At 40.6% G+C, this 24,067-nt stretch overlaps 1 protein-coding gene across 2 annotated transcripts in view; it reads right to left on the bottom strand.

The window, feature by feature from the left end:
* Window positions 1-24,067, bottom strand: part of sox6 (SRY-box transcription factor 6) — a 140,233-nt gene that overhangs the window by 24,318 nt on the left and 91,848 nt on the right. For both annotated transcript variants that reach the window (XM_088004270.1, XM_014993554.2), the window contains 5 exons: window positions 16,673-16,793; window positions 10,702-10,781; window positions 3,047-3,196; window positions 340-508; window positions 54-241 (listed from right to left, as the gene is read on the bottom strand). In XM_088004270.1, the coding sequence (XP_087860396.1) occupies window positions 54-241; window positions 340-508; window positions 3,047-3,196; window positions 10,702-10,781; window positions 16,673-16,793 (708 nt within the window). The remainder of the gene's footprint in view (window positions 1-53; window positions 242-339; window positions 509-3,046; window positions 3,197-10,701; window positions 10,782-16,672; window positions 16,794-24,067) is intronic.

Genomic DNA, 24,067 nt, shown 5'->3' with positions numbered 1-24,067 from the left:
GTGGATAAGGCCTAAACCAGGGACAAAATGGACCACATGACGTTGATTCTGACCTTATCAACTCTACAGTGGTTGAGGCCCACTGAACTGAGGGCAGACAGCTTCGCGTCTATGCCCTGCTGGTGATGTTGCAGCTGCTCCCTCTGAATCTGCTCCCTCATCTTCCGAGCCTCCTGGATCGCCTTCATCACTGTGTCCTGGTCCCCGAACAACGCGGTGGAGTTTAGTGTGGACAGAATGTCTACGCCGAGAGACAGAACAATTAGTTCACTGCATCGTAAAAACAGCCGTTTCAGCAATTGAACGTGAGCAACTGTGGAGTGATTTTGAAAGACAAACCCCGGCCGAGGCCTCCTCCAAGCGGGCTGGGGATCCCGCCTTTGCCAATGAGACTGTTAGGGCTGCTTTTACTGCCTGGGAACAGGTTTGATGTTGGGGATGTCGGAGATTTGACCATTTCTGTCGTCTTTGGCCGAGCAGACAGGTTGAGGGGCTGCGTTCCCTCCTCCTACGGCAGCAGAGATAGGAGCATGAAAGAAGACAGATGTGAATGGGCTCCTCCCTCCCCTTCTTGGAGGAGCTCTGGATTCCCAGACTGCATGCTTCTTCTCCTCTGTTTCTTGTTAATTACAGAACCTCTATCCTGACCAACAGCTCCTTCCTGATGCCCCCTTCTTTTTGTGTTTCTTCCCTCATCCCTTTCCTCTCCTCTTTTTCTCCTCTGCGATCTTCCTCGCAGTCGTCCGGCGCCTTTGTTCACGCTAATTAAAGCAGATTCTGTCTCTCTGTACATCTTCATCTGTTCTGCCTCTCCTCCTCCCCGCTCTCTGTGTCTGCACTCTGGTTCGAAGAATAAATAATGACCAGATAACAGCGGTGCCAATGATCAAAGACAGCTGTTCCATTCATCAGATGTCGACTTACATTATCTACTTCATTAACTTGTTTTCTAATTTCATTCCTCATTTGTGCATACTTGGTTTTTATCGTACGCTTTGATATGTCCGGTTCTAAAAAAAATATAAAGTGCAATCTGGCTTTTAGCTGAAGTTAAAGGAGGATGTATTTGTTTTGTGCTGCTTGACTGGTTGTGGCTTTTTAGACCTGTTACAAATGCAATATGAAGAGCAGGACTTTCCATGTTGAAAATTTGAACCAAGTGAAAGTCATTTACCAAGGGGAGCCAAGCCTTTATAACTTATTTATAAAATACATTATATGTTGGTTACTAGCTTGACTTATTTAATCATACAACAGGATATTAGGCACATTGACCTCAAGCAAGAATAAGCCTGGTACAGAATCCTCCACATTTAAAGCTGCAGCATGTAACTGCAGTGCATTTCTTTAGACGGCAATAATTGTTCAGGGAGGAGATTGATTTTTTTCCCACAGATTATGCGTCTCTTTACATTCTGTCACAACATAGTGACAGTTATAACCAATATGTTAAAATCTTTTTTTTTTTATAAAAGCTACATGCTGCACCTTTAATACCATCCTTAGCAAATAAGTTTAAACATCTATGAACTTATTTCACGCATGAAAATCACAGTAACTCACTTTTTTACCACTCATTACACCTCCTACTAAACAAATGTAACTGAAGAAATTTGATTAATGCATGTTAGTTCTGCAAGTTGATTGCTATTGAGGAAATGTTAATTAGTAATCCTTTACTTGATGTTTCCAAGGAGTATAAATACAAGATAACATAGAGGTCTGTTTCTTTTAGCCACCCTTTAATATGGGAAAGACAAGACTACTTGCCCAAACCTGTCCATATGTACAATCAGAGCAATAATTAATAAGGTTGAATCAACTGAAATTGGCACCAATAAGGGTAAATAAGGACAAGTTCATTTTACCACTAATTTTACCACTAAATTTTGAATTCCATTAAACAATTGATGGGTGATTTCCTGATTTCAGTCCAGAATCGCAATGTACCGGTGGATTGCGCAGTATAAACATTTCTTCATTCGCAGCACAGTATGAATTCAAATGAAGACTTAAGTCGTCATGTTCTGTTTCTTTTAAGAGCCCAAGTGTCTACTTGGGAAAACATATGGTTGAAGCACAGTGTCCCGGGGCCGTGTTATTACAGTGCCAGAAACAGTTTGCAAAGCAGCGAAGCTGAAAACATACAAACAAAACTGAAGGCAATGTGATTCCACTGGAGTGTGGAGAGAGAAGGAAGGATGCCAAAACATGTTTAATAATTATTTTAATTCATTTTAAAGTGGAAACCCTAACTCTATGCTCCTCGAATTGAAACGTTAATGTGGTCGTGTTAAAACTGGACGTATAAACATCAATCTGGTCTGATGAAGTGAGAATTAAACAAATTACAGCTGAATAAAGTTAAATGGAAAACCAAGAAGGGAGGGGACCTGAATGGGTATGTGTCCGTGTGTGTGTCTTTTAGTGCAAAATGAAAGAAAAGCTCAAGTGGTTTCCCACCATGATTTATGGTGCTCCTCCATTGTGATATTATTAAGCTAAACTACTTCAAATGGGCATATGTTTCTGATTATGGTCTTAGTGAGCAAGAATGATGAATGTGTCCTTTTCTTTGCATGAAGGCTGAGTCAAGTCATACCATACAGAAGCAGAACACACATCCTGCGTTTGGCTTATTTGCAGGGATAAGAAAAACATAAAGGTTGCTGATCTCACTTGTTGCTGTGCTTTTGTCTACGGTTGTTACGCGCTGGTGTAATGGGTTTATTCCATCTTAGCTTAAAAAAAAGGACCTGACTTTGTGGAATAACATGTGTTCCAAAAATTACTGACTTGGAGTTGCCACCACTATAGCAACCACATCCACAAAGTTCTGGTTGTAAGAGAGGGAGCCTTGTTAAAGCTCCTCAGATTGATGGCCCCACGGCGGCCCGGCCTGCAACCAGTTGGTTTTAATGTTCGAGTTGCTGACTATTGTAGCAGCTAGTTTATTAAGACAACAACATCTGGGTCAGGCTATCTCAAGTATCGCATGAGGCCTGGTCTGGTTGGTGAGTTGGTTAAAAGAAACTGCGGGCTGTACCTTTACTTGAGTGATGGGGCTTGAAGAACTTTTGTCATTCTTCAGAGATGATGGAGAGATGGGCCCACTGGTGTTGAGGGGCTGTGGTAGAGGAGGCATCTTGGCTCCAGGAGACACCTGCATGCTGGCAAGCTGGGCGGCGTACAGTTGCTGTAGGGAGGTGGGAGAAACCAGCAAGGCGTTCACATCCAAATCCAGCATACATTCAAAGTTTTATATTCTCTCTTTTCCTCTCCCTCTCTGCCTCTGTGTCTGCCTTCATCCCTCCACCCCACTTCTCTTTCTTCTACGTCTTTCCTCCCTTTCCATGAGGCTGGCATTGAACCCTCTTCAAAGGTCTTAACTGTATTTCAAAGGCTGAACCCAGAGAGAGACAGCAGTCTTAAAAACCATACAGAGATGGCTTTCACTCAAAACACTTGGAGCCCCTATTTTCCACTCATCACAGAGAAAAGTTTGCTGCTTGGATGCAAGTGTGTTAGCACAGAGACCTACGCAGCTCACTATTGAAGTTTCTGGCTTGTGATTTGTCTCTGCCCAGCCATCGGGGACCAACCCCCTCATCCCACAAGCACCTTCAGCTGTTGCCATCACAGAATATATTAGACACATTGTAAGCATTTGGAACCTGCACAAAGAGGACTAATATAATCAAAATTACATTACTAACATCGGCTGGGAGTACGTTTTGACCCTGAAAACTCGACTTACATGCACATCGCTGGGATGATTACTCGACTCTGGAATCTGTAACTACACCATGTAATGCCTTGCAGTTAAGTTGTGTTTGTGTTTATTATTAACCATTCAAAAATAGAAAACCCCTTAATAAAACACGACAAGACTGGATGCATAATTTTCTTTGCACGGAGAGTTGTATAATTTGACAGTGCTTAGACTTTCCATCACGTGATGCGTGTCATGATTGGACTTGAGATGTGTCTTGGGGCAACTGGCACAAGTTCGACACAAAGAGCTACTGTCTCAAAAAATGTGTTCCTTCACATCCTTGCCTTAGATCTCACTTTGAACAGGCAGGGTTCCTTAACCGGCTCACCTTGCTTGTCCTCCTCAGTCTAGGAGGTAAAATGCTCAGCTTGTTCCGTCAGTGCCAGTTAATAAACTTTATCTCATTTTGTGTTTTGATCTGCTGCAGTTGTGCAAACGGTGTTCGGGGAAAAAAAAAAAAAAAGGCCACCTTGCCCCTGCTGTCCTCACCTTTGCTGGTTTGAATGAAGAGGGAAGCAATATAAAGCATGAAGTCAATGTAAATATCTCATGGTATAAACCCATATGTGCTCTTCTGAGAAACTTTATCACTCCCACTCAAGCACAAAAGGTCCATTCTTCGAGGGGACCTAGGGATAACAACAGCACATGGGCAGCGGAAATGACAGCCTGATTATGTTCCCACAATGATAGTGCTGCCTCCACCTCTCTGACAAACAGCCTTTTGTCCAGGATGGGAGACACAGAAGTCGACCTAACCCCAATTTCTTCCCAATCCAGACGAGACTTGGCGATAGAGGAATTTTGTGTGTCAAGGGGAGGCAAAAAGTGAAGAATCTTTTTTTTCTGGAAAAGGAAAGAAACTTCCTTGTGTTTTCATTCAGTGTCTGTCACTCCAGGCTACGTGGAAATCTTAGCAGATGTCTGCTTGACAGATGTTTGCCAACGGGCCTTATGCTGGGCATAACCCGACCTTGAGTGGGAAGAACTTTATTGTCCCGGAAAGAGAGCTTAATTCGACTTTGCCTCAAATACCACACAGTCAGGAAACTGGCTTTGATTAGCAGGTCAGTGTCACTGTGCGAGAGGCCCGGGCTCCCTTTGTGATTAGGCATATTCTGAAATCCAACGAACAATAAATACAATCAAGAAAAACAAATGCTTTTTTGTCAGAGATAAAATGGTTTATTTCAGAACTTCTCACACAAGGTAAGAAATCATATGAGGACCAAGCTTGAGTTGCAACCAAAACCATTTGTTAAATGTGACAAAGCATCTCTAAAGACTGAAGACATGCCTGCATCCCTTAGCTGACGTTCTTTGATTTATCGTTACCCCGTTTGATATTTACTTCCAATTGGGGCGGAAAAAGTTTCATATTATTAATGTTTGAACTGAGATCAATGTTCTGACTGTGCTCTGTTACTTTTCTTTCAATACATTTCTCCTCTTTTTATGTCTTGGTAATTTAGCACTTTAGAAATTGTAAACAAACATAAGACCTAGGGACTCAATTTTGACCCCGTCATTGCCCATTTTCCTGCAGAACGTGGCAGATCTCAGGGGCCATAGATTTAAAGTGTGTGCAAACACACCCAAGGTCAGCATGTTAGCCTCGGATAATTAAAAACAAGCCCTCTGGAGGCAGCAGAGGTTAAACGGAGAGGTTCAGTTATCTGCTTGCGATGTTAAACTCAGATTGTGAACTCTGCTGATGATGTTAGACATATTAGGTACATAGCTTGTGATTGACAATGACCAATTTTTGTCTAACACATTGAAATAACGGTTTAGATTGAAATGCAAATCTCCTATCGCTTCTCTGAAGTGCACAAAGAAAATGCAGTTGCATCTTTCATGTTGGCAACAAAGTCGTACGTTGCACATGCAAAACTCAAAAGCATATTTTACTTAAGGTAGATTAAGCACAATTTATTTGCAGCACATTCTTAGAGATCCTAACGTCTTTGTGTGGCAGTCTGCGTGTAAGTGTCTCAATCACCTCTGTTTAGCCTGGGCACTGAGCACTAGACTGGATATGAGAGCATTAACTGTGCTTCAGTGCACCAAACCATTTAAAAGGCAGCGCAGCGCCAGCTCCGTTTGCCACAAGGCTTGTACAGGCTCATTGCCCAGGGCGACCACGCAGGCTGACCCAAGCTAGGCCCAGATGTCGGGAGTGGAGAAAGGCGTCCTGGTGCACTGTGCCGATGCTTTCCAGTATGGCTCAACATCTGTTTCATCTGCTGGCGCCCAACCTGCTCCACTCCAATCCTCCTCCCTCCTCCTGGCCTTCCTCTGTCTCTCTATCCTACAACTATATATGTATAAACACTTTTTCTGTAAGTTTCTCTTCGATACAGACACACGCGCACACGCACACGCAACATCGTTTCATGAATGTGGTTACTTCAAGGCCTGTGGCCCCTGGAGCCAGCCCTCCCATTCACTGCTGCTCACTGCATTATCAACTCTATCTGTCCATCTGTCCCTCTGTTCACCACTGCCTCAATCCAGCTGCTCACCTTGCTGTCCTATTAGCCAACCTTCCACTCACTCTAGCTCTGCTGCTCTGCTCTGGGTTACCTTCAAAGACCCGACTTCTTTGCTCATAAACACAGAAACAGCTGCTCTCTACAGTATGCCCCTCTTTTCCTCCCTCCTCCTCCTCTCTTCCTCTCTCTCAAAGTCAAAAGTGCTTCAGTTGTTAATGATAGAAGCGTTTCTCCACATCTGTACCACACAGGCATTTACATCCAAACAAAAGATAATGTGCGGTTTGCTGCTCTCCCACTTTCTTCCTGTTTGTCCCTGACTGTGCAACACTCTTTCTTATCGCTGCAGTCGTCTAAGCCTGCGTGTACTCCTTCAGATGTGTCTGTCTGCTCGAGATGTGGTCCCGGTTTGTTGTTAAGCGTATGGGCTGCTTTTCATCTTTACGGTGGCAGCACGGGGCTGAGGACGGGCTCAGCTTTATCATGGGCCTGTAAGAGAGGTGCCACAGCAAATGTTCCTCTACGTCTTATCTCAAGCAGCTCGATTTCAAGTACTGTAAAGCAGGAGGATATGGCGAGCTTGGACAATTCAGGAGAGGAAGCGCAGAAGAATGAAAAAAGAAAAGGGTGATGGTAATTGACAAGAGAGAAATCCACAAACTAAAACACTTAGAGGTAGTTTGAGCTGCGGATTGGAAACTGGAAAAGCAATACAGGAGCTAAGAAAGCAAGAGAGAGAAAATTGGAGCCCGACTGAGTGATAGCAGAAGCTTTCTCTCTATTTATTTAGTCCAAGAGTGATACTACATACAGGGAACCCAGATGTTTGGCTTAATCCAATGATACTTTTAACTTGTAAATGGCTGGGACTCAAATGTCCGATTTCTGTGATACAAAACAGAGCTGCGTTGAAGGTTGTCCCCACTGTTTGTTTGTTCTGTTAAGACGGCGGTTGATGCATTAAGTTCACATTCTCTCGGAGTAAATAGTTTTTCACTTGGTAACTGATGCGAGGGATAGTGTACAAACAGCAAATTAAATGCTGTCCCAGACAGAAAATTCTTTTGTAGAGTTAGGAAAATCCCCTTCTTGTCTCCTTGCTGAATTGAATATAGTTGGTGTCCCGACAGATTGGTGGGGCACAATCCAAGCACAATTTCCTCTTTTAGGTGAGGCATGTCAGCTGTAATCAATGAAGGACAGGCGAGCGTGGAGCTATTGTTTCCTGCTGGTCCCGGGCTCATCCTGGCTCTGTGCGGGCACTAATGAAGAGGGGCATGTCGCGCTGGGATAGTTTACCCGCCTTCTCTCCTGTGAGTTGCGGACCAGAGCCAATCTGTCAGGAAAGCATTGAGTGAAATTGCCCCGCGGTACAGCAGCGCCTGGTGACAGCCACTCGCCGACTGTCAGCCGCCGGAGTGATGCTACCACCTTGTATTGACAAGCAAATTACAGCCTCCCAACACTCAAACGCGCCATGGAAGATTCATTTACATCCATCAGCTCTAAGCCTTTGTTACCTCGACGTTATTTTACTCTTTTCTTTGAGAGAAGAAGGCAGGGAACCGGAGGAGGAACCCAGACTGTTATGACAGAGGAGATTGTGAAGAGCCTGTGCGGCAAACATTAAGACTGACGGAGCGGTCAGCCTTGTCTGGCCGGATGGCTGATCACATTACCTCCATAACATTGTGGGAATTAATTCCACCAATAAGATAATGTTTAAAGGTTCATATATTGCACAATCTAAACTGAGTAAATTGGTGAAAATTATACCTTGCTTGACAGGTGACAGGAGGAGATATTTTAATTAGTGGGAGCTGCTTATTCAGCTGTATGTGAGTGGGATATTGTTTCTGTTAGTGTGTAAGAATATAGGGAAGATAAACAATGGCTTTGGAGTTGAAAATGAAGTAATCCTTTGCTCCAGTGGTTAATATGGAAAAAGTGCCTTATGCATAAAATGGAATGCAAAGAATGAAATCAGCACATCTAAAATCATAGTTTTGCGGCATCTGATGAAATATTCAGCGGTTACGAACTGCTTTAGAGCACAGGATATAATGTATTCAAAGAGGTCCTTTAATTTCCAACATGTTCTCTGAGTTATTTTATGAAGTTATTTAAAAATCAGGAACTTTTTTCTGACTTCCCTTCCCATTTTAGAAAACTTTTAACAAGTTTGTTTCTAAAAAAAAAAAAAAAGGAGATGGTGCTATTATAGGTCTAGCAGGGAGAAAACAACTCTCACTTAATTTCATGTCTGGGTTGATATGGTGTTTTTAATCATAGCAAGTCCCCTGGTGCTTTGTAGAGGAAGTGGTGGCAGTCACGTGGTTTGTTGATCTCAGCAATGTATTAAAGGGCATGTTTGACTTGCCTCACTGTTTTGAGGGGGAATCTCCGCAGAGTAAATAGCAGACAGCGGGATGGAATATGTGACGGGCTGACAGAGTTCAATTAATGAAAAATGCACCTCTTTTTTTGTTTACTGTGTTCTGTAAAGGTCAGCCAAGTCATGGTCTTGGAGGCACTGTTTTTGCCCATTCCCAGGGTTAAACACATAATCAGAATTAATGACTCTCTAGACCCGTCTGCCCTTCTCTGCCCGACCTCAGATATATGTCTGTCTCATCTGACCTAACACGCCCCTATAAATAGACTTGTGTTTGTCTATCTAAACTGACACTCCCTTCCTGTGAACTTCACCATGCTGCACCAGCTCATTCACTGCAGAAACACTTTCTCTGAAGCAGCCTTAATCTTTTACTTTTTACATGAGCAGACTCATTCAGAACCTTCCATCCTTCCGACGGCTCTCCCTGTGGCTGCATAATGACGCATGGCTCTTCAGAGCAGGCTGCATGCATTGTTAGAACTTGCCAAGGCTCGTTAGCATTGATAGCGGTAGCCTCAGAAGGACAAACACCATGTCGTTTCACCTTTTATTGCTGGGCTCTCCTATTCAGTCTTTGCATACTTCGCATTGCCGTCGAGCATCACAGGTTACAGCAGTGAAAAACTCCATGTCAACTCTGCCGCGGTGGCCACTTAACCACATCTTAGAAAAGATGCTCTTTAATTTCTCACTTCCTTCTTTTGTTTCCAGAGAAATTTACTGAAGTCAAATTTGCACAGAAATAAGATCTACAATTACTCAGATCTGCACGAGAACCCAACAATTAGGGAACCCCAAAAAACCACTTAAATACATATTTTGTCAATCAGATCCCCGTATCTTCTCTTATATTTTTATGCAAATAAATGCTCAAAAGGTCTTATGAAGACAATCATTATCACCAATCCAGAAACTAAGATTAGGTTTGTTCTCTCAAAATAGATGAGGAAGTCTTTAAGCCTCCCGAAGTAATTACATGCTACTGGGCAAAAAAAAATAAATGAATAAAATAAAATAAAAAAAAATCAACAAGTAAACAGTAAACAGTGGGGTGCAGTTAGCAGGGTACATTAAGATAACTCTATATATTGAAATACCTGCTGACTCAGGGAAGTGTGACCATTAATAAACAACTTCACCTCAACACATGCAAAAAAATAAAGAGAAAAGGAAATAGAAAAGGAAATCTGCTATGATTAGAAGAGGAATGCACAACTTAAATGACAACAGTAAAGTCATAACATAACCATTCAGAGAAAAAAAATTCTGTGAAAAACTAAATGTTAAACCAGAACAATAAATCAATGTAAAACCAAAGACACCCCCCCCCAAAAAAAAACATGTACTACAGACTGAAATACCCTATAGTTTCTCTGCTTATTTTGTAATAATATTACGAATGACTGTAAAAGAAGAATTCATATTATTATATATATTAAGAATTATGCCCTGGGGTTAAGCCCTGACCTGGGTTCAGCTCTTTTAAATGCTGCGTGAGAAGATTCCTGCAGCAGCCTCTGGGGCTGTGGGACAGATCTCAACAGTCTCAAACCTTTGCTCAGCCCCTCTGAGGATAATTTGTAACAGGTTATTTCTTTCTCACATTCATATTTACATTGATTTTCATCTATGCTTTATTCTCCTCACACAGCTAAATCGAATATTGCACTGACTTTGTTAGACAAAAGCAATGAGAAGGTTTTTTTTTTTGTTTTTTTTTTCTCTTTTTTTCTCACAGGCAATTGTCCTGTGATAAATTTACTGGCAGAAGATTAAAGTAACCAAAGTGATTCTCATTCTCTCTAATAACTATTATCTTTCTAACTCCTCTGTCTGGCAGAACAAGTGGGGATAAATCTTCTTTAAAATGGGTATAAATTACATATGTAAGGTGATAAGTGGGTGCGAGCCAGGGGGGTCTCCAGGATTATTTAGTGTGCAGCTCATTACTTGGCTCACAGCTGCTTAGCCATCCTTTCTGCCCTGAGCTTGGCGGGCGTCCCAAGCATTCTTTGTCACAGGACTGCACATACCTGGAGCTGGAGGGGGCTGAGTCCTGACGCTGCTGCAGCTGCCATTGTGGATGGAATGAACTGCACTGGGTAGTTATCACCTGTCAGAGAGGGAGAGAGAGACAACAATGCATGCAGGTTCAGACAATGAGCCAGGCCCACAGCTCCAGGCAAGTGCCAACAGGGATTGTGGACACTTTGCTGATCCTGCCACAGTAATGTGGTACATTGCAATGCGCCCTCGGCTTCAAGCCAAAACATCTGCATTAACAAAAGCCTAAAGTTGGTTTGACTGGAGTGGGATTATTGAGGAACATTGAACACCATTCCCTTCCTTACTCCACCTGCACACGTCTCACCATGGAAAGCGCCTTGAAAATTCAGCATCAGTTTCTTTTTTGGGGGGGGCGGGAGGGGGATTTGTTGATTTGATTAAATGTCTATCATGAAAACATGCATATTACACCAATTGAACCTGAGTGCATCAAGACCTGCATTTTTATACTAATAATGCACAGAGTCTGAGCCTTGTGTTTTATTTCAGTGTCTCTTTTACTGAGACCCATTCTTGTCATGGGTTTTCTGTTAGATGTAGACTTGAACTTTGACTGGGTCATTCTAACATATGAATATGCTTTAATCTAAAACATTCATATGAACAAAGGGTTTTTTTTGGGGGGGGGGTTTTACCCCCAAGATTTCCCTGCATTAACATTCATCCATCCCCCACATCAGCTTTGATCCAACTTCCATGTCCCTGCTGAAGATGAGTAACTCCATAGCTCCATCCTGCCACCACAGGGTTTCATCCCAATGGACGACATGTTCCAGAAATCGTGCCATATTAGTTTTAGACCAAACATAATTGTTTGCATGTCAACCAGAAAGTTACATTTTAGTCTCATCTGAGCAGAGGACCCTCGTTCACATGTCGTATGTTTGTGGGAAAATGCAAACATGACTTCAAATGGCTTTATTTCAACAATGACAAAAAGAACTTTGCATTTATTCAAAGATGTTCAAAGCTTCGGGTATTGCTCTATAATCTTATCCTGCTTTGAACTCCTCCACAACTTTCTTCCTGTCCTGTCCTCTTTGTCTCTTGGTCTTCATAGTGCTGCTTGTTCACCAGCAAACTATTGAGGGCTTCACAAAACAGTTCACCAGCAAACTATTGAGGGCTTCACAAAACAACATATTCTCGGTAGATCGGTATATATATATATATATATATATATATATATATATATATATATATATATATATATATATATATATATATATATATATATAGGTTTATATTTACCTAAAGTATATGTATAATTTTAATTCCGCTTCTACATAAAATCCTGATAAAACACATTAAAGTTTGAGGTTGTCATTTGTCAAAATGTGGAGAGGTTCAAGGAGTCTGAACACTTCTGCAGGCGATGTAACATATTTTCCCTGGATTTCAGTTAGTCGGTTTGTAAAAACATAAGGCATGTTCTCTCAGGCAGTTCCCACAGCTGTACACTTACAGCTGGCTATTGTTCAACACATTGTTTGTTTCTGACTGATTTCTTTGGCAGCATAGCGAAAGCGCGTGTATGCAAACTGGTTGGAACAAGTGTATGGTGTCCCAACAACAAGGATGAAGAAGAAAAAAAAAAAACTCAAACACACTCTTATCTCACTTATCACTATGATCAAGTAACAAGGAAAACTGTGCTTCCTTTTATTACCATTGGCCCGCCATGAAAACATTTTTCAGACAGCTATTTGAAAACAACTTCAGTAGAAGTGAAATCGTTAACAATATTGAGACTTTTACACACTCGATCTAGTGTGCTGAAGTGGACAGAACACGTCTACCGACACAGCACAGCAATCATACAGGGAAGGATGGTTTGAGGCATGTGTCTGAGGGAGAGGAGGTGGTGAGGTGCACAGTGGGAGCGGGGAGGGGGGGTGTTGGCCTTCGCTCAAACCCCACTTCTGCCTGTCACTTCTCCTCACAAACATATGGAGCCATTAAGCCACAGACAAGGTAAATGTATGTACCTTCTCTTTCACTTTGCCCTCGTCCGCCTGCCTCTCCCTGCAATCTTGTACAGCACTGCACAATGTGATACAGGCCATGGAAATTCAATCCCCATTTAGTGCCAAATAAAATCACACACAGAAGTGGTTTCAAATGGTGCCAGGTTAGATGTACAGGGGGGTGGACTGTAGTTATTTCCACACCTCCTCTTTTTAGTATTGCTTTCTCTCTGTCTCATTTGCTCTCTGCAGACTGTGACGTAGGATTGGGGGATAATAAATGGCTGGGTGTCTCTCGATGTCATGTGAAACCTGGGAAGGGTCATGTTGCCACCTTTTGACTGCTGGGGGAGGGGGGATCTGGTGTTACAAGGTCTGGGTTTTTTGGGTACAAACTGTCTGTGCAGAGGAACCAGACTGTAGCTTGGCGTCACAAAGTAAAGAAATTGTATTAAAAACTTCTTTTTTTTTTTCTCTAAAATGTACATCGATGTTTTCATGTACAGAGTCTGGGTTATAAATGCCACGGTGGAAGAGTGGGGGAGTAGATCAGGTGACGCCATTGCTATATTTCTAGGTTCAAGTGGTGCCATAAAACATAAGTCATAGATCTGCTGAGAGCTGACAGATGAGGCTGAAGCCGTTCTTAGGGTCAAATCAAGCCATGAAGAATAGGCTAGAACAGTGTTTCCCAACGCATGTTTTCTCTGCTTTAACAAACCTGATTCAGATGATTGCAGTTTAGTAAAAGCCGCCTGTTAATCAACAATCAATTGAAATTAGGTGTGGTGAAGCAGGGAAACATCTAAAACATGCAGGACAGTGTGTCTTGAGGACCAGGGCTGGGAAACACTGGGCTGGAGGACTCAAAACCTGAAACATGATAATACCTTTGGTTCCACTAGCATTAACTTCAAATTGCGAAACCACTTTGTATAAAAACAGTATAAGGATTTTTACATTTAGGTTTTCAATGTCTTTTCGAGCGATTTTACAATGTAACTTTTTCTAACTCAACTTATATTGTAAGCTGTAAAAAAATGAAAGCCATACTGCAATATATTGGCAATTCTAGCATGGATGTCCTGCTGGGTGAGCTCTTCCCTCTACGTCCTCAGATGTATTTTAATTATTTAACTTTTTTTTTTTTTTCGGAAACTATGCTTCTCCTAAGGTCTTGCAAAGCCAGAAGAAGTTTTGAAGAATTGTTTTAAACATATTTGGCTCAGCTCTGGTTTCATTTTTCCATGTATTGTAGATCCTTGTCACAATCTAACTTGTGTTGAAGCTTTAAAAGCAGAGAAAAGTATATTTTATCTTCACACAAAGAATAAAACTGAAATGGATTTCATGCTGTCTTTTAAAGAATGCCTTTTCGGTGATGCCGTATGAATTTGAATCCAGGCTTTTAGAAAAAAAAATGTGAAATGGCCGTCATTCAGCACTGATAAAGAAACTTGTATCAGAAACTCCAGCATATTTAACACACTGGTGTGTATTTAGTTGTTTTTTTTTACAATGCCTACTCTTAGAAAAAAAAACAGATTAGTACCACACTCCTCTTTGACTAACATGCCAAAAAGCAACTGAATTTTTTGTGGTTTAATTTTGATTACTTTACTACCATCTAACACTGTCGCACCCTGGGCAAAGGGCCATACTTCCCTTATCAGAAACCGCAACTGCTGCAGTATTTAAAAAAAATAAAAATAAAAAATCAAATGATAAATTAAAAGAGATCCAACGTAAGTTTAAATGTGACAAGTTACAACATAGAATAGCAAGATACAACTCATAGGGATGTCTGAGAAAAAATAGGCAAGACATTTATGAGCCTATTCTGCTGGACTGCTAGAGACCAAGTGCAGCCATGTCAGTGAAAATAGACTGAGAAAGTCCAATTGGCATCTATTTGTTTAAAAGATGACTTGGCGCCGTTATGACTGTGCTTGTCCACCATGCAACATCAGGTCGTTGAGCACAGCTAGTGCAGGAGGTGATGACCTTCTTCCACGGTGCCAGAATGACTCTTTCACTATGATAGCACCACAGGGTTAGGGGAGCCATAAGGGGCTGCCCCTGTGAGCTGTCTCATAATGATAACATCAGATTAGAGCACCTTATAGTCCACTTCATAGAGAACGAGCACAGCAGCACCCTGTACACCCTGCAGATGGTTGGTGATAACATTGTCTGCCATGTGGAAATAATAAAATCGTGAAAGAAAAGGCCCTCTGACTAAAAACGTTTTCTGACCCTCTTTGCTATTTCATCATGAACTCATGAATTATGCAGCAAACTTACACATTGTGACCCCTGACCATGATTCCCAAATAGCTCTTGTTATTTGAGCTAAAACATTTTCGGTGTCAAATGTATTGCGAAAAGCAAAGTGGTGAAAGACTCCCCTCAGGCACTTTGTTTTTAGCTGTCATGGCTCCATAGTTCCAAAATAGCTGACTTTCGTTTCATGCAGGCTTGCTATAGTTAATTCATTACCTGCTCTACCACACCTTTTAATGCTCTGTTTTGAACCTGACTAATGACTGGTTCTTTTTTCCAGTTGTTGTTTTTCTTTTTTCTTTTTTTTTTTTACAACAAAAATGTTTTTGTTTACATATATAGTTCCTCGTTATGATCTCACTCTACAAGCATGTGTTGAGGTGAAGACAAATCAATCAGAAGTCATTTGTTGTATTTTGAATTAAAAAATTAAATGCAGTGTGACAAGTTTACTTTTTAGTATGACTTTAACATATTTTGACAAGGCATCAAACAAGGCATCAATCAACATGTACTGACAATAAAAGGCCTTTTGCTTTTTTTTCGTTTTTTTCAAAAGACGTGCGCCTTCTTTTTTTCCTTGATTCAAAAGAAGAAAGGAAAGAACTAGGCATGCCTTTACTTGCAAGGATCACAGTTTCACATGCAAGGTAATATGGCCTTAAATTATCCATAAAGTATCAACATAATACCTTATCACTAATTACTGAATTTTACAATTATATAATTCTGCAAAAGGGTGTTTTTATGCTTGGGTGACTAGATGTTTTAAAGGCGGGTTTATTTCCTGTATTCATTGGGACTACAATAAACACCTTAAAAAAATACTCCCAAGTTGCCAACATGTCAGCATTGTTTTGTTTCTGCACATCATTGTTAAGATCATCAGTCACAGGAGACAGTTGGTAAAAAAAAAAAAAAAAAAAAAAAAAAACAGGATTAGGTTATAACCCTAAACACAATGTATGCAGCAACAACAAACATGTGGAAGAAGATACTGTGGTCATTATCCCCATCCTAAATATTATGGTCACAGATGATGGGAAAACTAAATACAGGACAATTCAGTAAGAAATGCTTTAAAGGCTACAGTTGATTTGACACTGGGGTGCCATCCAGCAGAACCTCAATCCTACATCTACAACCAGATCTACAGAGGAATGTTTTGAATCAAAACACTTGCATGTGTTAGAATGCCCCAGACCTACATTGCATCAACAATCTTTGAAAATACTAGAGAACTGATAGTCATTCAGGCTCTTCATCCAATCTGGGAGAGCCTGAGCCGTTTGGAAAAGAAAAATGGGCAAAACAAATAGTTTCTAGATGTGCAAAACTGGAAGACATACCCCAAAAAAACGTGAAGCTGAAATTGTGCTTAAAGGGGTCTCTAAGCCTATATACTCAGGGGAGCAACATATAAATATACATGCATATGTACCCCACACTTTTTCTGATTTTTAGTTATAAAAATGTTGAAAAGCATATATCATTTTCTTTTAGACACACACAAGGCATAATTATGAACTATCAAAAAAAAATCATTAAAATGTGATTTATAAATATTTTTGCATTGCGTTGTAAATTAGCTATAAACTTTTCAGATTAAAATTAATTCTTTGGTATAAATATATGAGCAAAAAAAAAAAAAAAAAAAAGAATAAGACGACCTAATTAACAAGCATACCTGGCTTATAAGACATTCCAGGAGGGAAGAGAAAGCCTTGCTGGGCGGCAGCTGCTGCTGCTAGAGTGCGTTGGTCGTGTGGAAAGATGGGGATCATGAGCGGAGGCATGTGACCCTGGACCTGCTGAACAGATAGGGAGCAGAGATCAGAGAGGGGCCCCGAGCACAGCCATGGCACACACAAACATGGAGCATACTGAGGGGGAGGCTAGATCACAGCTCTTCCTAACGCGTGCTGACAAGGGGCTCCGTGGCAACGACGGCGCTCGTGCGCTTGCACAATACCTGGCCGAGCTACGCCTGTTCTTAATCCAGGCCGCAATTTCACCTTGGTACATCAAAGGACCTGAAAAGTCACATTGCTGGGAGGAATGAAGAACGGCGAGCAGCAGAGTACAGTAGTCTTACGAGAGGCGCTACAAAGCATATCTACAGATATTAACAGTATTACTTCACCACTTCAGAGAAAGAGCTGCCAGTATAAACACACACTTTCCTCTCAATGGAAACTCAAACACACAATTCCAAATGATCATTCAACAAGAAGGCAAACCAATGAAATAAATCTAGCAAATTATACCAGCTCTCTCTTACATAGAAAGCTCTTCACGGCCAAGGACCAAGCAACATCTCAGACTTCAATCACAGCTACACACCATCAAGAATGCAGGATTCATCTTAGCTCAGCTAAATAAAGATTCCACATAAAATTCAGGTTACAAAAATGAAAAAAATAAAATAAAAATAAAATAACTGTTAAAATCCAGCCTGTTTTGTTTACATTTCTTTTTATGCAAGCATATTCTTAAGGTATATTTTGCTATTTATTTTGTGCATTTTACAAATACCTGTTATTAATATCAAATACCTGTTATTAATATCAAATACCTGTTATTAATATTTTCTTTAAAGAATGTATGTTCATCGTACAGGACTTAGGACTGTTCATTTTTATGTATAGAGCAAATATATTTGGATTAAAAAAAACAGCATTTAGCTTATTGTGATTATTCAACATCAGCCCAGTTGCAAAGAAATGAAATTAAATATAATAACAAAAAACCTTCTTCATTTGTGTGTCAAGGATAGTTGAGTAGCTCATTTTCCCTAAGTGCTGTGTGTGTGTGTGTGTGTGTGTGGCCAACATGTTGCGAGTCCAATTTTTCTGTCATTTTCAGCTTCCTGAAGCATTGTGACAGGGAGCAGACTGACTACCCCGACTTGCGAGGGTTAATCGAGCAGCGAGCCAGATCACCTCGGGGGAACCAGCCTGGGAAATAGGTTAATAAAGGTCATCCCCCAAAATAAACACTTTACAGAATGTTTCCCCATTCATCCCCCTTAAAATCAACTCGCAATAAAACCGGTCTGGGTGCAATTACTGCCGCTGCATTGGGGCATGAAATCAACCTGTCCCACGTTCTGGCTGAAGTCTGCTATGAACTCCACTTTGTCAGCCTGTGCAGCTTTCTCTCCACCCCCCCCCCCCCCACCACCCCCACCCCTGTGGACTCTTTCTTGTGGGAGTACTTGCACCCAGTTTATCTCGCAGCTAGCAAGCCAAACCCACTAGACAACTTTATTGATTTGTCCAGAGGTGCAAAGCTAGACTGAAAACTAAATAAACACAGGCATTTTATGTCTACTTAGCTTTTGCAAAAGTGCAAGTGCAGAAGTTGTGAGAAAGAAGTGTTAAAAAAAAAGAGTATGCAATACTTCGAAAAGTAATTCTACAAAATGTGCTGCCGATGAAGAAAAATAAATGCCTTAAGGAGTCTGTGACAAATATCCTTTGAAAACAATCTTCAAAGGGACTGGTTAGCCAAGTTTCCAAGCTGGACGAATGAAAGATGGAGTTTGGCCTTGCATGTTTGGAACATATGGAAAAACACAATAATTAATGTCACAACATGAGGCGGGGCAGGGCAGGAGGGATTATGAAGGGGGAGTGGACACTGGGGAACACAGCTCTGCTCTGTCTGAACAGTTTAAGCAGCCAGAGCTGTACATACACTAGCTAACGGGCATAAAAGTGCTCCCTTGTCTATCCTTATAGCTAAAAATGTCACGTGGCAATACCATTTTTCAGGAATTGGCTAAGAATCTTTGGCAATAAGTTAAAGCAATAATTTATTCATTTTTACCCAACAAAACTAAATTAAATAGATGAAGTCGTCTGGTTTTAATGCATTGTCTTTAACTACTTTGGTTACTATTAATACACACATGTGCTTAAAAGCACACAAAACAGCACCCAAGGATACACTGTCATGATTACAATCATGTGAAAGGCCAAATGTGACCACATAAGCAAACATAGCAAACCTCTACAGAAAGCCGTGCTGCTGTATACTGAATGATTTCCGCTCAAAGAGTCTGATGCATGGATGGATTTTTCTCCAGCAACACTAAATGATCAACTTTAAGTGAGACAATTTCTTCTGGGATATCAGCTTTTATTACTGTTATTATTTTAAAATATGGATGTGAATGTACAACATCCGCCGAGGCGAAGACAGAGAGGAGATGCGCGCTGGAGGGGAAATAAATGCATTGACTGTGAATGGCTGTGATTTGCAGTAATGAGCTCTGCGCATTAAAGTTTAATTTACAGCCACTAATGTCAGGGAAAAAAAAAAAAAGCAAATCAGATTTTTGAGGAACTTCAGGGTGTCAACAAATACCAGAGGTTACTTGAGCTGTCAATTAAGAGCTGTCAGAGCAGATTACAATGTTTTCATTAAGCCTCTTTTTTTTTATTGGATAATCCTGAGTGCAAAAGTAAAAGAAAAAAATATATCTTAAAACATAGGGGAAGAAGGAGAAGGTGTGTGGTCTCCGCTATGTCTCGGTTTCTACAAGTCCAACCCTCCCTCGCCTTTAAGAGTTACCCTCAAGTTCATCTTCGTGTGGGCTGTGTGCCCAGGACATTTCTATTGCCAAGATGATCTTGAAGAGTTGGAGAGTGAAGTGGAGCAGATGTGAGGGGGGCGGCGGGGTGGCACTCGGGCAGCGTCCTCCCTTCTCCTCATAAAAAACAGGAGCATTGTTGTGCTGGCAGTGCTCTTCCTTTGTCTTAGCCCTGCTAAGCACTGGATAATGTCATTTCACACCATCTGCCCCCAGGCTTCATTAAAGATACATGAATGGGCTATCTTATGAGGAACAGGTGCTATTGTTTGTCCCTCAAGACCCAGCACTAAGGATCTGACTCGGAATACTTGAAGAGGAGCATCTGTAGTGATCAGTCAGACAGACTTGGCTGAGGCCCCCGTCTCCGCCAGCACACTCTCCAACAGAGGTTTCCGGGGGAACTCAGCCGCCTTGCTACATGTATCATCAATTCAGATGACCTGATGAAGTCTGTAGCAGGCCAGCGTGCAATCTGTTTCCCTCTCGAGGAGATGCTGCTTTTTGATAAATAGAGTCAGCTTAGCCATCTAGTTTAAGTGGGAGACTTTGCAGTAATCAAATAGGAGATATGGTTTTATAAGATGAAAGAAAATCTTTATTCATTGCTTTGTGTATTCATTGTCCCCTAGCTTGGTTTTTTTACAAACTGTGCACTTATTTTAATGACACATGAAATGAATTGGCTGAAGAATAAAAAATGCCCCAAATCTCTTTTCTTCACTCTTTTCTGTTTTCTCTGTTCTGTTATTTGAATAGTAACATTGTCCCCCCAAAACTGTGAAAATCCCAAACTTGACAACTCTGAAAACAGCACAAAAACGTGAAATTCGGTTAAAGCCAAATTCCTTCTATTCAATAAATTTTACTTAAGAAAACCACAAGCAAGTCTCTCGAAACATTGCAATTTTCTAATAACGGACTTCTGTTATTTATTTATTTATTTATTTATTTTCATTTTTCCGAAATCACATTTTCTGATGAAAACACTGACATGGTCTATATTTATTTCCTCTGCTGTATTGCAAAAAAAGAGCTTTTAGTCTCACTTCTAATAAGATATTTTGAAATGAAATGTTTAAAGGAATGAATGTTCATGAAACATATGAGATGATATACTTTATTTTTTTTTATGCATGGTGCACCTTACACCATGAATCCCAGCAACTACTTAAACCCTCAGTGCAAATCGAGATGTACAGCACATTACAGTGCTCACTTGGGACTCTGTCAACACCCATGCTCCTCCCTGTCTGTTACAGCCTCTACAAAGAACACAGGAGGGCTTTTTTCCATCTGAACCATTTTGCACTCACATGTACTGATCTGCTCCAAGTTGTCTATGTACTGTAGGATACTACGATCCATGTAAAATCAGTTTTTAGAATTTTTTTTTTTCCCCTTCTTATTAACACCACTTAGTATGGACAGAAATATGATTGTCTTTGTCAGGAGAATCGTTGTTAGCTTTAAAGTAGCTGTTTTCTTGTAAGAATGATTATATGCTACTTGGCACCTTTTACACATCCTTCAAACAAAATCTGTATGATTTGCATCCATGAGACTTGTAAAAGTTAAGGTCTTTTGAAGGATTTTAGAAAAAAAAAATGTTTCCATGTTTAGATGATGACAGATTTATCTTCTATTTAAGAGTACTGAAATCTAATTGAAATCTAATTTTAATTTTTTTTTAAATCATTTTTAGAGGCTGTTAGATCCCTTGTTACATTTCTTTTTCACATTTTCTGCTGGCTGAGTTAAAAGATTTCACCTAGGGAGGGTAGACTCCAGCTGTTGGTGTAAGAGCTGATGGTTCACACCCGTGCCCCACCCCCACCCCTCGCCCTTTCCTCCTCGTGTGCCCCCACAGAGCTGTACACCAATTGGAGGTGAGAAGAAATTACCTTTTGTGAACAATTTGAAACAAAAATGATCTTGAGCTCCATGGCAAGACTGGCTTCACCCCATTTCTAGCTCACACACCAAAACTGACACTAACAGCGGGATATGTTTAACATTCGCCACTGTGTACAGCCCGCTGAGTGTACACTGAACAGAAGCCTTAACAGGAAAAAAAAATATTTAAAAAATCCACAGTGGAAGCAATTCTGCTGAATACTCTGCCTAAGGATTTTCTTCCCTCCAGTCCAACAATCAGCAGTTCTTTCAGCACGCATTGCTGCTTTGCTACTTGCTTGCTCAATGGCATACGCTGAACACTCAGATCACACAGCAGACACATGCATTGATCAAATATGCGATGGTGTTTGGATTTGTCTGTAACTAATGGTAATCAGACATTACAGATCAATAGATCTGAAGCAGACTTTGATGCTCCAGACTCCTGCTTTCGAATGAAGGTCTTCATATTACCACCCACTCAACTGAAGGGCATTATTCCTGCTTGTCTGCTCTGGAAATTAGAATAGGGAGGGCAAATGCACTGGAGAGACTCAGGTCACCAACAAAGGGCCCTTGTCTTGATGAAGCCTCCGACCTTTTATCATCAAGAGAGAGAGAAAAAAAAAAAACAAGATACAAGAAAACCTTTAATAGCAGTTTGTTCAAAAGTTAAAGACTACCCACAAGTAAGAAAAACTTCCAGTTTTTTTTTCTGCAAATTGTTGGGGTTGAGCATATACCCCTAAATTAAAAGTAGGCACAGTTTGTTTTGGCTGGAGACAGATGGCACATTCGCTGTTTGCAGTGCTAAAAGCTGCTTGGGATGAAATGCAACAAACGTTCAGAAGAAGTAAGGCAATCCATAGGGAACCGCCACTCGTTACTAATTCCTTCAACAGCACAACAATCTGTTTTGGACAACCGTCAGTTCAATATGTCTACATTATGTACACAGAAACTTGAAGGCAGGATTGTGCAACCCTTCGACACACCAAAACACCCCACTCCACAAACCTCTCCACTGTGGCCGACGTCTCCGATGTCTTCTGAAATCCTGGGTAAAACTACTGATAAAATGCAAAATTAAACTTTATTATTTTCATGTACCTGTGTGTGTGTGCCTTGTATGTGGGTCTCGGCAAAAAGTGTGCTGGCCTGGTTGCCCTGCAGTGTTAGTGGACACACATCCGAGATGGAAAATGAAATATAGCGACATACTCAATAAATTTGAATATGTATACGCATGAGGCTGGTTATTAGTCAGATTAAAAGTTACTTTTGTAAAATAACCTTTAATCAGATATTAAAAATATATATTTTTATTGAGCCCACATTTGTGAGAAGTTTTTTTTTTAAATACTGTTGTCTATTGTATGTGAAAAAATTATCATAATTAACAGGAAAAGGATCGAAAACAGATTTAAAACATTAGCCTGTGTTTATTTAATCTATTTAAGATGTTTCACTTTGTGAACTGAACTATTGCAGTGAATGAACCTTTCACTGACGTTCTAATTTATTAAATATTGCTATAGATGAAATAGTAAAGCATAGGCTCTGTTGTGAAGGCTGATATAGGTGACGAGAGTGCTTAGTTTCCATAACCTTGTGGAAAAAACAACACAACAAAATCTAGCATTACGCAGTGTAAATAAAGAATACCTAAAACAGAATTTTCTTCCTGACATCAACTAAGAAAGATGGGGATCAACGGTCTGTGTTATTGTCCTGTGAATACAACCTAACTATGTGCATATGCAGCGCTGGGAATAAGTACATTCCCACAGAGCTGTTCTCCAGTAGCCTCAGTCAGGTTGTAAAGAACATTAGACATGGGACAGTCAGATAAACAGGTATTTTAGTGTGATTTAAACTTGGTTTGGGGAGAGGGAAATAGAGGGATTTAACCGTATCAAGCTTGTGAAATACAGTCAGCTTAAGGTTTGGAATATCTTTGGATTTTGTTTTGATTTTTACAAAATATTTGCAATACAATCTGCTCTCTGCAGATTTGGCATCGCATGTGTAATATATTACCAATGTCTGCAAAAAAATATTTCTTCAATGTATTTAAAATAGAAGGGAAAGCTCTTATTTATATTTAGACCAAAATACAACGCCAACCCTAACTTACATGATTTGATTGTCCACATGACGGTGGGGTTTCCCCCTTTGACGGTTCTTTTTTTTCTTTTTTTTTTTTTCAACAAACTCGGACTTTGTCTCGATCATTGCCTCCCAGCTGCTGGGGCCGCACAACACAACAGAGCCCCTTCTGTTGTTCAGCAGAAAAACTCCTGTCAGGAGGGGCGACTTTATTAGACACACAAGTTTGCTCAGACTTTCAAACACTCTCAGATATCACCATAATGTCGGCTCAGAGAAACCACAAAATTTGTGCAAGATCGAACGCCGCCAAGCAAGACTACTTCATATTTCAGATTTTCCAATGAAATTTAAGGAAATGCTAAAAAAGATATTTGCAGAACTGAGTCAAAGAAAACAAACACAAATATTTTCTTTTCTGCTGCAAACTGAGCAGGACAAAATAGCTCATTATATTCTGCTTTGGAATGCTTGGGT

Source organism: Poecilia mexicana, unplaced genomic scaffold (assembly GCF_051168715.1).
Source record: "Poecilia mexicana isolate PSO_F unplaced genomic scaffold, ASM5116871v1 scaffold_3, whole genome shotgun sequence".
NCBI lineage: Eukaryota > Metazoa > Chordata > Actinopteri > Cyprinodontiformes > Poeciliidae > Poecilia > Poecilia mexicana.
The sequence above is the reverse complement of the archived record's forward strand: the minus strand, read 5'-3'. Positions and strand labels throughout refer to the sequence as shown.